General features: G+C 41.7%; 1 protein-coding gene across 2 annotated transcripts in view; it reads left to right on the plus strand.

Annotated features, from left to right (window-relative positions):
- abcb7 (ATP-binding cassette, sub-family B (MDR/TAP), member 7) overlaps positions 1-11,373 on the plus strand; it is a 101,358-nt gene extending 89,985 nt beyond the window's left edge. For both annotated transcript variants that reach the window (XM_072505750.1, XM_072505751.1), the window contains exons 14-16: positions 2,952-3,055; positions 6,976-7,083; positions 8,262-11,373. In XM_072505750.1, coding sequence (XP_072361851.1) covers positions 2,952-3,055; positions 6,976-7,083; positions 8,262-8,477 — 428 coding nt within the window. In that variant the 3' untranslated portion in view covers positions 8,478-11,373. The remainder of the gene's footprint in view (positions 1-2,951; positions 3,056-6,975; positions 7,084-8,261) is intronic.
- The last annotated feature ends 2,326 nt before the right edge of the window (positions 11,374-13,699 follow it).

Here is a 13,699-nt window from a genome sequence, read left to right on the forward strand (position 1 = left end):
CCACTCCCTCCGGGAGACCCAGAATCCGCAGGTTCTTCCTCCTCGACCCATTCTCCATGTCCTCGAACTTCCCCTGCCATTTCTTATGCATCGCCTCGTGCGCCTCCACCTTCGCCGCCAGGCCCAGGATCTCGTCCTCGTTCTCCGAGGCCTTTTGACGCACCTCCCATATCGGTGCCCCTTGGGTCTTCTGGGTCTCGAGCAGCTTGTCTATCGAAGCCTTCATCGGCTACAATAGCTCTGCCTTCAATTCTGTGAAGTAGCGCTGGAGAAACTCCTACTGTTCCTGCGACCACTGCGCCCACGCTGCCTGGTCTCCACCCGCTGCCATCTTGGTTTTCCTCCCTCGCACTTTTCGCTGCTCCAAAACTACTTTTTTCACCGCTCCACTCCTGGTCCAATCCATACAGTGCCGGGGAAATGTTACTGTCACCTTCCCACACTGGGAACCGTCGAACAAATGCCGCTGGGGGCCCTAAAAAGAGCGCAAAAGCCCATTTCTGGCGGGAGCTGCCAAAGACTTAGCTCCGCATAGCCACAACTGGAAGTCCTTTTCTACTGCCAACATTCCTGATATAAACACACTTATTCAGGATAAAACATCTCAACTTAGCATGATAATCATGTCTCTCCTCCTGCTTTTCTTGTCTCCTTCCCACGTTAGCTTTGATATCTGGATATAGCAGATTCAGGTGAGAATTTGGTTGTCTACCCATCAATAATTAAGCTGGTGAGTGTCCTGTCATTTGTGGTGTGATCTGATTTTGAAATAAGAACCTTGAGCTTTGTCCCTAAAGTATCGCCTGCCATCCTCTTCAATCCTTCCTTCAATGTCTGAACAGCTCGCTCTGCCAAACCATTTGAAGCTGGATGAAAAGACATGCTACGCACATGGTGCATTCCACTCCTTTGCATAAACTCTTGAAACAACTCGCTTGTAAATGTTATATGATTATCAGAAATGCGATAATATGGAAACCCATGAGTTGCAAAGACTTGGTGTAGCTTCTCTACGGTACTGGGAGCAATAATGTTGCTCACAATGTATACTTCTAACTACTTAGAATGTATATCCACAATAACTAAAAACATTGTGACCCATGAAAGGACCAGCACAATCCAAATGAAGGTCCTGACCAAAAACGATCAGGCCATTCCCGAGGATGTAATGGTGCTAGTGGTGCCACCTTCTGATTAGAGTGATGTGCGGAACAGGATTTAACTTTGTCCTTCTAATTCTGGTGCATATTTGGCCACCAAAAATACGACCTGGCTAGATTTTTCATTCACGTGGCACATGGATGAGCCTTATTCTGAGTGACCAGGGGATGGAACAACCACTCTCGATCTCCACAGTATGCAACCATCCTGCACACTTAACTCGTCTTGGCTCCTCACATAAAGCTTCAACCCACCATCTTCTTTGATAGATGGCCATCCTTGCATCAGAAATCTTCTAACTTGTGACAGAATAGAATTTCTGTCCATCCATTGTTTAATCTGTTTAGCACTTATGGGAGATTGGGCAAGTCTTTCCAGTAAGAAAATCATCTCTGGAGGATACAGTACCTGGGTTGGCAAATCCAGTAAAGGGAAATGACGTGTCCATGTTGGCATTGTCCTTCCCTGCCCTGTGCACTATGCTGTCCTGATACGCTGACAGTGTAAACACCCAGCGCTGTATTCTTACTGAGGGCATGGAAGGAATACACTTTGACTTGCTGAAAAGACTCATCAGTAACTTGTGGTCGGTACACAAGGTGAACAAATGACCATAGAAGTACTGAAGGAATCTTATCACTGCAAAATTGATAGCTAGACCTTGGTCCAACTGTGGATATCCCTTTTCAGCCTTTGTCACGACCCTATTCAGCCTTTGTCATGACTGGCCCAGATACTCCACGCTCGGTGCCTGAAAAATGCATTTTCTCTGCTTCAGACGCAGTCCGTCCTCTGAAAACCTTACTAAAACTCGATCCAGGTAGTTGAGGTGCTCAGTCTTACACAAAATTAAAATGTCATCTAAGTAAAGTAGACTGTAACATGAGGAATAGCTTGTAACAGGTTGTCCATCGTCCTTTGGAAGATCGCTGGACTGGAGGATATGCCAAAATCCTTGAACAACCCATTATGTGTGTTGATGATCAAGTACTGCTTTGAATCTTCCTCTAGCAAGAATTGTTGATAGGCCTAGCTTATGTCCAATTTTGAAAATGTTTTGCCTCCTGCAAGGGTTTTACCCTTCTATCCTTGTCAACGGGTAAGCATCCAGCTTGGAAACCTGATTAATGCATCTTCAATATATAAAAATAATGAAGTTTAAAATACAGTATGGACTCAAAAACGGGAGCAGCTAGCTAAACATCAAAATAATAATAATAAAATTAGAATGAATGGCAGTTAAATGCGAATATACACAGGTAACAACAACTAATGATGGCACATCACTTAATGATGACATCAGTAATGGATTTGATGAAAAGATGCAGAATAATAATACTCCAGAACAAGTGATCAATAACTCTGCATAGTTCTTTCTATTTCAAACCCTAGCTATTTACACCATAAAACCTATCAGGTCAAAAATGGCAATTTTGTCATTGTTAGGTGATGTATTGCTGTATTTGTAAAACACTGCATCCTCATAATTCCTTTCTTTGACCAATCTGGGGATCCTGTGACATTGTTCACAATGCAGCATAAATCCATTCTGATTGTAGCTGATAAAAATGGCAAATTATTTTGTAAAGTAGTTTAACCTTCAGCACATTGAAATGTGGCATTATATGAAACCAACAGAGAATATGATGACATTTCATCGGCTCTTAACTTTTTATTTTTTTTTCTCATTCTCCAACCTTGTGTATAATATTTGAGGAAGAACTGAACCATGTTAAATGACCTATTCTCATTCATAGCCTGAGGTGAATATAAACTGATGTTTCTTTCAGGAGGAGAAAAGCAGAGAGTTGCAATTGCTCGGACAATTCTGAAAAATCCTCCCATTATCTTGTACGATGAAGCTACATCATCTTTGGATTCCATCACTGAAGAGGTATGCCTTTGATGGTTCTGGTCAAATATCACACTCCAAAGCGAAATAACTTTTTTTCTTGTTTACTGCGACCCGATTATTACACATTTCAACTTTTGCAGCATGTGAATCAAATGTCCATTTTGATAGTGGGTAGCGAGCGACCCTACCTCTGACCAGAAGCTCTAGGTTCAAGTCCAACGCCAGGATTTGTTGGCCATGAAAGGAGTGTTCAAAACGTGGTTCAGCGGGCAAATAATCAGCTCGGGAATCCTTTCACCAGTTCTCCATTATTAACATAGAACAGTACAGGTCCTTCGGCCCATGATGTTGTACTGACAATCTCTGACATCTCCTATGTACCTCCCTCCAATCACCGTATGTCCCCTCGTGACAGCCATTTCCACCCTGGGGACAAGTCTCTGGCTATCCACTCTATCCATGCCTCTCATCACCTTGTACACCTCTATCAAGTCACCTCTCTTCCTTCATCGCTGCAGTGAGAAAAGTCCTAGCTCCCTCAACCTTTTGTCATAAGACATGCCCTCCAGTCCAGGCAGCATCCTGGTAAATCCCCTCTGCACACTCTCCAAGGCAGCCACATCCTTCCTATAATGAGGCGACCAGAACTGGATACAATATTCCAAGTGTGGTCTGACCAGAGTTTTACAGTGCTGCAGCAAAACCTCGCGGCTCTTAAACTCAATCCCCCTGTTAATGAAAGCCAACACACCATACACCTTCACAACCCTGTCAACCTGGGTGGCAACTTTGAGGGATCTATGTACGTGGACCCCAAGATCCTTCTGTTCCTCCACACGTCCAAGAATCCTGTCTTTTCCCTGCATTCAAATTCGACCTTCCAAAATGAATCACTTCACATTTATCTAGGTTGAACTTCATCTGCCACTTCTCAGCCTAGCTCTGCATACTGTCAATGTCCGGTTGTAACCTGCAACAGCCCTCGACACTATCTACAACTCCAAGTCATTTATAAAAACCGCAAAGAGCATAGGTCCCAGAACAGATCCCTGCGGGACACCACTGGTTACCGACCTCCAGGCGGAATACTTTCCATCCACTACCACTCGCTGTCTTCTTTCGGCCAGCCAATTCTGCATCCAGACAGCCACATTTCCCTGTATCCCATGCCCCTGACTTTCTGAATGAGCCTACCATGGGGAACCTTATCAAATGCCTTACTGAAATCCATATACACCACATCCACTGCCCGACCTTCATCAATGTGTCTCGTCACATCCTCAAAGAATTCAATGAGCCTTGTGAGGCATGACCTGCCCCTCACAAAGCCATGCTGACTATCTTTAATCAAACTATGTTTTTCTAAATAATCATAAATCCTATCTCTCAGAATTCTTTCCAGTATTTTGCTCACCACAGATTTAAGACTGACTGGTCTGTAATTCCCAGGAATTTCCCTATTCCCTTGAGCAGGGAAACAACATGCACTTCCCTCCAATCATCCCGCACTACTCCAGTGGAGAGTGAGAACGCAAAGATTATCGGCAACAACGCAGCAATCTCCTTCCTCGCTTCCCGTAGTAACCTTGGGTATATCCCGTCTGGCTAAGGGGACTTATCTATCCTGATACTTTTCAAAATTTCCAGCACATCATCCTTCTTAATATCAACCTGTTTGAGCCTATTAACCTGGTTCACGCTGTTCTCACGAGCAACAAGGTCCCTCTCTAGTGAATACTGAAGCAAAATATTCATTTAGGGCCTCCCCTCCACTATCCCTGATCGGCCCTACTCTCACTCTGAGCATCCTGTTATTTCTCACATAAGTGTAGAATACCTTGGGGTTTTCCCTAATTCTTCCGGCCAAAGCTTTTTCATGCCCCTTCTAGCCCCTTTTTCATGCCCCTTTTTGAGTTCCTTCCTGGCTACCTTATAACCCTCTGGAGCCTTGCCAGATCCTTGCTTCCTCAACCTTACGTCTTGACTAGAAGCTCCACTTCTCTTGTCATCCAAAGCTCTTCACCTTACCATTCCTTCCTTGTTTCAGTGGGACAAAACTATCCAGCACTCGCAGCAAGTGCTCCTTAAACTGTCCCACATTACTGTTGTGCATTTCCCCAAGAACAATTGTTCCCACTTTATGCTCCTCAGCTCCTGTCTAATAGCAGTATAATTACCCCTCCACCAATTAAATACCTTCCCATACTGCCTGTTCCTATTCCTATTCGTGACTACGGTAAAGATCAAGGAACTGTGGTTCCTGTCACTGAAATGCTGTCCCACCGAGACATCTGACACCTGGCCTTGATGGTTGCCAAGCACCAAGTCCAAAATGGCCTCTCCCCCCCCCCCCCCATTCAGCCTATCTACATATTGAGTCAGGAATCCATCCTGTCACACCTGACAAATTCTGCTCCATCCAAACCTTTGCACTAAGGAGGTTCCAGTCAATATTAGGGAAGTTGAAGTCACCCATGACAACATCTGTTACTTCTGCACCTTTCCAAGATCTGCCGCCCAATCTGTTCCTCCATCTCTCTGCTGCTATTGGGGGGTCTATAGAAAATTCCCCAAAAAGTGACTTCCACCCATACTGACTCAGTAGACAAGCCTTCCTCAAATACCTCCTTTTCTGCAGCTGTGATGCACTCCCTAATTAACAGTGCCACTCCCCCTCCTCTTTTACCTCCTTCCCTATTCTTCTTAAAAAACGGAACTTCTAACAGCCATTCCTGCCCCTGTGAAATCCATGTCTCTGTAATGGCCACAACATCGTTGTTCCAAGTACCGATCCATGCTCTAAGTTCATCTCCCTTATTCTGACACTCTTTGCATTGAAACAGACGCACTTTAACCCATCCCACTGAGTGCAACTTTGCCCTATCAACTGCCTATCCTTTCTCACAGACTCGCTGCATACTATTTCTGCCTGTTCAACAGCAACCCCATTCGCTGATCCGTAGCTCTGATTCCCATTCCCCTGCCAAGCTAGTTTAAACCCTCCCTAAGAGTTCTCGCAAACCTCCTGCCCAGGATAGGTGCCTCTCCGGTTTAGGTGCAACCCGTCCTTCATGTACAAGTCCCACCTTCCCCAGAAGGCATCCCAATGATCTACATATCTGAAGCCTTCCCTCCTGCACCAGCTCTGTAGCCACTTGTTCAGCTGCACTCGCTGAACAGCAGTAGAGAGATGGAGGAACAGATTGGGCGGCAGATCTTGGAAAGGTGCTGAAGTAACAGAGTTGTTGTCACAGGTGACTTCAACTTCCTAATTGACTGGAACCTCCTTAGTGCAAATGTTCCTTGCCTCACTGGCACGTGGCACCGGTAGCAATCCTGAGATTACTACTCTGCTTGTCCTACTCTTTAGCTTCCAACCTAACTCCCTAAAATCACTTTTTTAGGTCCTCATCCCTTTTCTTAGCTATGTCAGTGGTGCCTATATGCACCATGACTTCTGGTTGCTCCCCCTCCCCCTTAAGAATCCTGTAGACTCGATCCGAGACATCCCTGATCCTGTACCCAGGAGGCAGCATACCTTCCGGGAGTCTCGTACTTAAAGGGAAAATAGTGTGTGCGCCTGTGTGTTGAGGAGATAAAAAGATTATTGTAAATCAATGTTGGGAGCAAATGGCAATTTAATTGTAAATAAATAATTTAACTTCTCGCTTTTATTGCCAATGTATAGATTTTGTAGTTTTTTTTTTAAATTGAAAGTACCCAATTCTTTTTTCCAATTAAGGGGCAATTTAGCCTGGCCAATTCACCTACGCTGCACATTTTTGGGTTGTGGGGGTAAGACCCACGCAGACATGGGGTGCTTGTGCAAACTCCACATGGACAATGACCCGGATCCTCAGGGCTGTGAGGCAGCAGTGGATAGGTTTTAGCGTTGAGAGTCTTTGGTTTCCAAATGTCTTTGCAATATTAAGGAAATAAATTTCTGCTCTTCTCCACAGCATATTCTCAGGTCAATGAGAGACTTGGTGCACCGCCGTACATCTGTGTTTATTGCTCATAGGCTCACTACAATTGTTGATGCAGATGAAATCCTAGTTCTGGATAAGGTAGAGAAACCAGTATTTTAGAATATTTCAATAATTAAGTTATCTTAGAGCAGAGTTACTCACAAATATTTTGTTGCGAGCCACCATGCCAAACAATATTTTGGTAACACTCTGTAGCATGATGGCACTGTTGGGATCCTCATTTCAAAGTGGCCGACCAGCAGTTTGACTAAAAGCTTGGTAATACCCAGAGGAAGGGGAGGGGGAAACAACTACACGAATGACATAAGTCAATTAAAACTATTGAACCTGCAGTTTTAATGACACCTTTAGTACCTGTTTGATTGATGCTTAGATAGTCTTGCTTCCTTTACACTTTCTCGCTATGAATTCCAGCTCTGCAACACCTACGGTTTGTAGGCTGTGAATCTTGGATCTGTCGAGCTGTGAAGAAGGCAGACTGAAAGTGGCCACCTGTGGCCACAGTATGAGTACAATTGCCCTACAGTATTAACAAAATGGTGTAGGCAAATATGCCTGGGGGTTTCTTTTTTGCATTGTTACTTTTACAAGTGAGGCTACGGCACTTGCTGTGTCTGTCTGTTTCTTGGCTGAAATTTTCAGAATATCACCGACTAATGTATTTATGTTTGCATTTTGTGCACTTCAGTTATGGGTGCTCCAATATTTTATATATGCAGCTTATATGAAAACATTCAAAATAATCCATACTGACTCTTTCATCTCCTTGTTAACTGGCATAAAATTCAGTCTGGGATCTTTTGCAGTTAGAACTTGACTGTAGATGTGTTAGTGAGGAAGTGAGCTCAAAGGTTGCCTTGCTTCATTACTTCAAATAGTTTGATGACCTGTCAATCCACAGTCTCCTGTATTCCTCTGAAATAAATCTTGTTTGTGGAGGAATCTTACATGCGATGGTTTGCTGGAATTCTAATGCAATCCCTATTTGCCCAAGTATCGGTTACTAACTTCAAGCAAGGAAATTGGTATTTCAAACCTGCCGATTACATAGTCGCGCATTTTACTGTAAACTTATTCCAATCATTTCTGGCTTAATCCAAATAAAAATATAGGGCTATTGGAGAAATCGAACTTTTAAATTGTATGCGTAACAGGTTTGCGCCAATGAATCTTTGTCATATTTGACTAGAAGTTGTTCATCTAAAGACAAATACAATGCTTCTAGTGTTTTTCTGACTCTTTATAATTCACTGCAGGGTAAGATAGTAGAGCGTGGAACTCATCAAGCTCTCCTGAACAATTCCAACAGTCTTTACTCAGAACTGTGGCGCACACAACATAGTAGAGTGTTCAGCGCAAATTCCCAAGGTCAAGAAGGAAAGAAGGAATTGTCATCCAAGGAAGAGGAAAGGAGAAAACTATCAGAAGAGATTTTGAACAGTGTAAAAGGTTGTGGAAACTGCTCTTGTTAAAACTTTTTAAAAAACTTTTGTACTGGACATTAAACTATGCTGGCAATTTGCACTGGAAACATCATTAGATACCAATGCACAGGTAGACCATTTTGAATAGGAAAGCTGATGAAACTACAGGATTTTTATTTTTTTATGCTAAAATGGTCAAATATTTTTGATTGGTAGCCCTGATATGTTGAAAGGCCTTTCATGGAGCAGCAAATAAAAAACTGATTTCAGGATGGATCGTTGTGGGTAGCATCCACGCATTTTTCTAAATATTAACTTGAGGCAGATGTGCGTTACTGGTGAAGTACTGCAATGTAGTGGTTAACCAATACTGTATCAGTATTAGCATGGACCAAGTGGCAGGAATAATTATGAGAAGCTAAACCATTGCTTGCTTTTTCAATGATTGAGTATGTGTGGACTGAGGGGTAGAATTATTATATTCCTTACAGGGGTAAATTCAGTAAACACTGAACTTTGGATTCAAGTACTTTATCATGAGTTTTTAATCGGGACAGTGCTTGGTATACCAGAATGAACAGAAGATTTAACTTGGGAATGAGGTAAAGCTGAGCATACATAGCTTCACAAACAACACGGACCAATAATGCACATTTTGAATTTTTTCACTGCCATATTATACCTCGAATGATTTAACTGAGACACGCTAATTTCTTAGTTATTAACTTGAGATGACATGCCAATGTTCAATGCAAGGTCATCTCTATTTTAAAAAAAGGTTTAAAAGTATGTATTTTTTCCTTGGCTTATCTGTTCAACTGCATTGCCTTGATGTATTTGCCATCCTGTTCATTAAACATCCATACTTCTGTAAAATCTGTTTCTGTCAGATATCCAGCCCTACTTTGTTATCCTTCACGTTAAAACCCTGTATCACCTTCAATTGGAAATGAAGGCAAAGCTGTCTGGTAAAATATGCAATTGAGTTTTAGTCTACTGCTGAGATTTCTTTTCCTCCCCCCTGTCTTTGTACCTCCCAGAGAAGGTTTTGTCTCTGTTAGCTTTCCCCAGGCTACCCTTTAAGAGACCAGGAACTCGGCATGTAGAGAAGCTTCAATGTAGTCTGGAGGTGTAGCACTCTGTAATATAACCCAACTTGGCACTAATCTCCTCTACTAGGCAAGTACCTTTAAAGTTATGGTCATGAGGAAAAGGCAACCTGTATTTTGTGATCATTAGTAGTCTTGAGATGGTGTGGATTTATTTTGCCGTCTTGAATTAAATTGATTTTGGGACGTTTGAATGTACTAAAACCCGATTGCATTAATCTGCAAGAATTAAAACCGAACAACTGTTTCTGAAATAACTGTCGAGGTTTTATTTCTCATATTTCCATTTCTACCGGGTATTGTACATTTTTTATTCTCCTCTAATTGAGATAGTGTTTTTAAACTTGCTGCAATAGATGCAAACTAAATGGCTTAGTTTCTGGCAATATGGTCCCTAGGCAGATAGGAATATTAAGATGTGGTGTGCACATGTTTTCATTCTTTTCTTTTGTTTTTCGGCACTGTTGTCAAATGCTGTCTCAAAATAGCTGCTTCGTTCCCACCTATAAAATGTATTTGAGTTGTTCCTTTGCCATTATTTTTCTACTATGGAGTATATTGCCGTATTATTTTATCCAGATTGCTGCTTTTACCATTGTATTATACTAATTTGCATCTCTGAGCATTGTATTTCTAAGTTAAGGAGTGCATGTACTGAGCCAAAACTAAGCAAGGTCAGGCTGGGATTGCTGTTTGGAGAGGATATTCATTTAGTTGTGCAGACTCTGGTACAAGGTTATTCTGTAAGATCTGAGTGCCTCACTGTCTTCATTCATTTGTCTTTGGCTGTAACTTTTTTGTTCAGCAAAAGAAAATTACATTGGTTTGCCTTCCGGTCTGTTTTTTTTATCAATCGTGTTCATTAATATTGAGATTAACATCTCTAATATCTGTCACAATGTACATTTACTTGTCTTTTTTAGTTATGTAACCAAACCTGTAAACTGACATACAATTTACAGCTCTAAATTCACACACACAATCAATCATGGAAATTTGAAAACTTATTACTCCGGAATTGATGGAATGCAATAGTGTTTTGAAATCTTTACTTGAACACTTGTGCAGACTCGTACAGGTAATATTTTGATTTCCACCCTTACAAAGTCGCATATACTGTCCAAAATGTTGTCTAAACAAATTTTAAACATCTAAATTAATGGCATGGGTGCCTCAATAATTACTATCCAGATACCTCATTAGATAAATATGGCGTTTAGTTCCATTTGCAAGACTAACTTGCTTTTGGCTTTTATTTGAGAGCTATTTGACCCTTTCATTTGTGGAAAATGAAGTACCGATCCTGTAGACCTGTGCTAAACGACGGTATTTCTCACTACATATGGGAGATTTTGTGAACAGATTAACTTAAAACTGATGTAGGTATACAGCAACTACATTTGTCCCCTTAAATATCAAACTTGATCTGATGTATAAATCTTTAAATATATTTATGTTTGTAAGATGTGATTGTATGTATGAGTAGTGTAAAGCCAATGTCCGAACGCTGTCATAATAGGATAAATACTAAATACAACTGTATTTATTTCTCATACAAACTTTGCTATATTATTTTGTTTCTACTTCCTTAATTGAAAACCAGAAGATGAAGGGTGTATTTACATGATGTGCTCTGGGGTTCCATGATCGCTTGGTGAAAGTGGTGAAATGTTTAGCATTCTTTTACTTGTGAACCATTAAAAGTTTTCTTCGACAAAGCTTGAATGCTGTTTATGGTTTTGTCAGTAACCAGTTATGTTTTCAAAGTCTATTTCACCTGTGAAATTCTGAATGTATTCGCAGAATTGGTCAGTCCAAATAAAATCTTGACCATGTCTGTGGCATTTATTGTGTCTTGTATTCAACTAACCGTACAACTGTCCCCTCCTTTATAATGATGTGGAGGTGCCAGCGTTGGACTGGGGTGGGTACAGTAAGAAGTCTTACAACACCAGGTTAAAGTCCAACAGGTTTGTTTCGAATCACTAGCTTTCGGAAGTCACTCACCTGATGAAAGAGCTGCGCTCCGAAAGCTAGTGATTCGATACAAACTTGTTGGACTTTAACCTGGTGGTGTAAGACTTCCTACTCCTTTATAATGGGCAGGTCTGAATTTGCTGAAGCAAAATGCTAGTATCAATTATGACTGAAACTACTGGATTGTCTCAAACCGACTTGGTTTAGTGATGTCCTTTTTAGGAAAGGAAATCTGTTATACTTACTCAGTTTGACTCGGATGTGACTCCAAACCCACATGGATGAAAGTGTTTGACTCTTAACTGCCCCCTGAAATTGTCTAGAAAGCCGCTCAGCGAATCGCCACCAGCACCACCTCGAGGACATTTGGGCACGAGCAATGAATGTTGTCCACGTCCACTAATGAATTCCCCAAAAAAGAACAATTATCCATTAATATTTTGGGTTTTTCAACAAATCAGTTGAAGCAATTTTCAAGAAAATAAAAAGCACAAGTAAATTGTGGCATAGTAGCTAGCACTGCTGCCTCACATCACCAGGGACCCAAGTACCATTCCGGCTTGGGTAACTGTCTGTCTGCGTGGGGTCTGCTCTTTCTCCCCGTGTCTGCGTGGGTTTCCTCCGGGTGCTCCGGTCTCCTCTCACAGTCCAAAGATGTGCAGGTTAGATGGATTGACCATGATAAGTTGCCCCATAGTGTCCAGGGACGTGCAGGTTTGGTGGGATTACAGGGCTGGATTGGGGGAGTTGGCCTGGGTAGGGTGTTGTTTCAGAGGGTCGGCGCAGACTTGTGCTGAATAGTCGTCTTCTGCACTAGGGATTCTGTGAAATTTTAAAATCATTTATTAGTTGTGGGAAAGATCCAAGGTTCATTTTAGCAGGGTCAGTAGGAAGTAAGATTAATGTGATATAAGACCCTCATGTATTTGTGAAACATGCAATTCCAAATTAATTAGTGTGCGAAATGCATTTTTCATTGTGTTTTAGTACTTTAAACACTTACTTGCATTAACTACAAATTGATAATTCAATCCAGGACTTAATACAAGAATGGAATAAACAAATCTTAAGTCTCCCTGGGATTGCTGGCAGAAGATTCTGTTATTCTCTGAAGAACCAGCAGTTTCATCAATCTAAATAATTAAAGTCTTGCAGTAGGTCTATGGCCTCTATTAATACTATTAACTCTTAAATGTGAATGGCAGAATGATGAACAGCTGTAATCTGAATGCTGAATAAGAGAAAAACAAGGGTAAAATCAACTTTGCTCCCAAGATATCAGCCTGAAACGATTATTCCTTTTACCCTCCACAAATGCTGCCCGACGTGTGTATTTCCAGCCCTTTCTGTTCTTCATCTGATTTCTAGCAAACATGGTACTCTGCTTTTATGGTGTTACACAGAGATGGAAGTGGATTGAGCTAGGGATAGAAATTTCAACTTTGGTTTCAATGCTTAATCCAAATTTAAAATACCTATGTTCAGATGGACGCGAATGGAACCAGGAAAGCAACGAAGAAGGCTGGCGCGGCTGATTGTATTATAAGTTGCCAGGAAGGCCTCAAATGTACAGGCGAGCCCCACATTATCTCTCTCCAAGGTCACTCTGGCGCAAACAAGGTAGGCAGACAGTGACCCCAGGAATCTCATCGAGGAAACGCGTGGTGGATCCTTTGGCAAATGCAGAAAAAGAAATGGGAGAAACTGGAAAGAGGTTGGCAGAGAAAAGGGAGAAATCAGTTCCATGAATCAATCGTGAAAACTAGAATTGCCACAAACAGTGAAACATTAGCACTCGTGAGCTGCAATCCACACAAACTCGATCAACCAAACAACTTTCATTTGAAACTAGCAACTGCCCACAAACAAAGAAAGCAAGTTGTTCAAATAAGTCGTTCACTCTTCATATAAACTTTCTCCCCATATGAGTCTATATATGTGCTGTTAAAACTAATAGTGTACCAAATAGAAAATACTACGCTGTAAAATTAGAAAATGCTTCAAAACATTTTTCCTGCCTTGGCATGTTCCTCCTGAGGCTTTGCTGCTAGAGCTGGAAACTTCGCTTTGGCCTGGGCTCTGAAGATTTGCCACGCGTGCAGACAAAGTGTGGGAGGAGTTGCTGGATTTGTAGATTGTTAAATGCCCTTTGTAAAATTGAAATGATCAACGGCACAGCAATTT

The sequence above is a fragment of the Scyliorhinus torazame genome, chromosome 5, assembly GCF_047496885.1.
Source record: "Scyliorhinus torazame isolate Kashiwa2021f chromosome 5, sScyTor2.1, whole genome shotgun sequence".
NCBI classification, from domain to species: domain Eukaryota; kingdom Metazoa; phylum Chordata; class Chondrichthyes; order Carcharhiniformes; family Scyliorhinidae; genus Scyliorhinus; species Scyliorhinus torazame.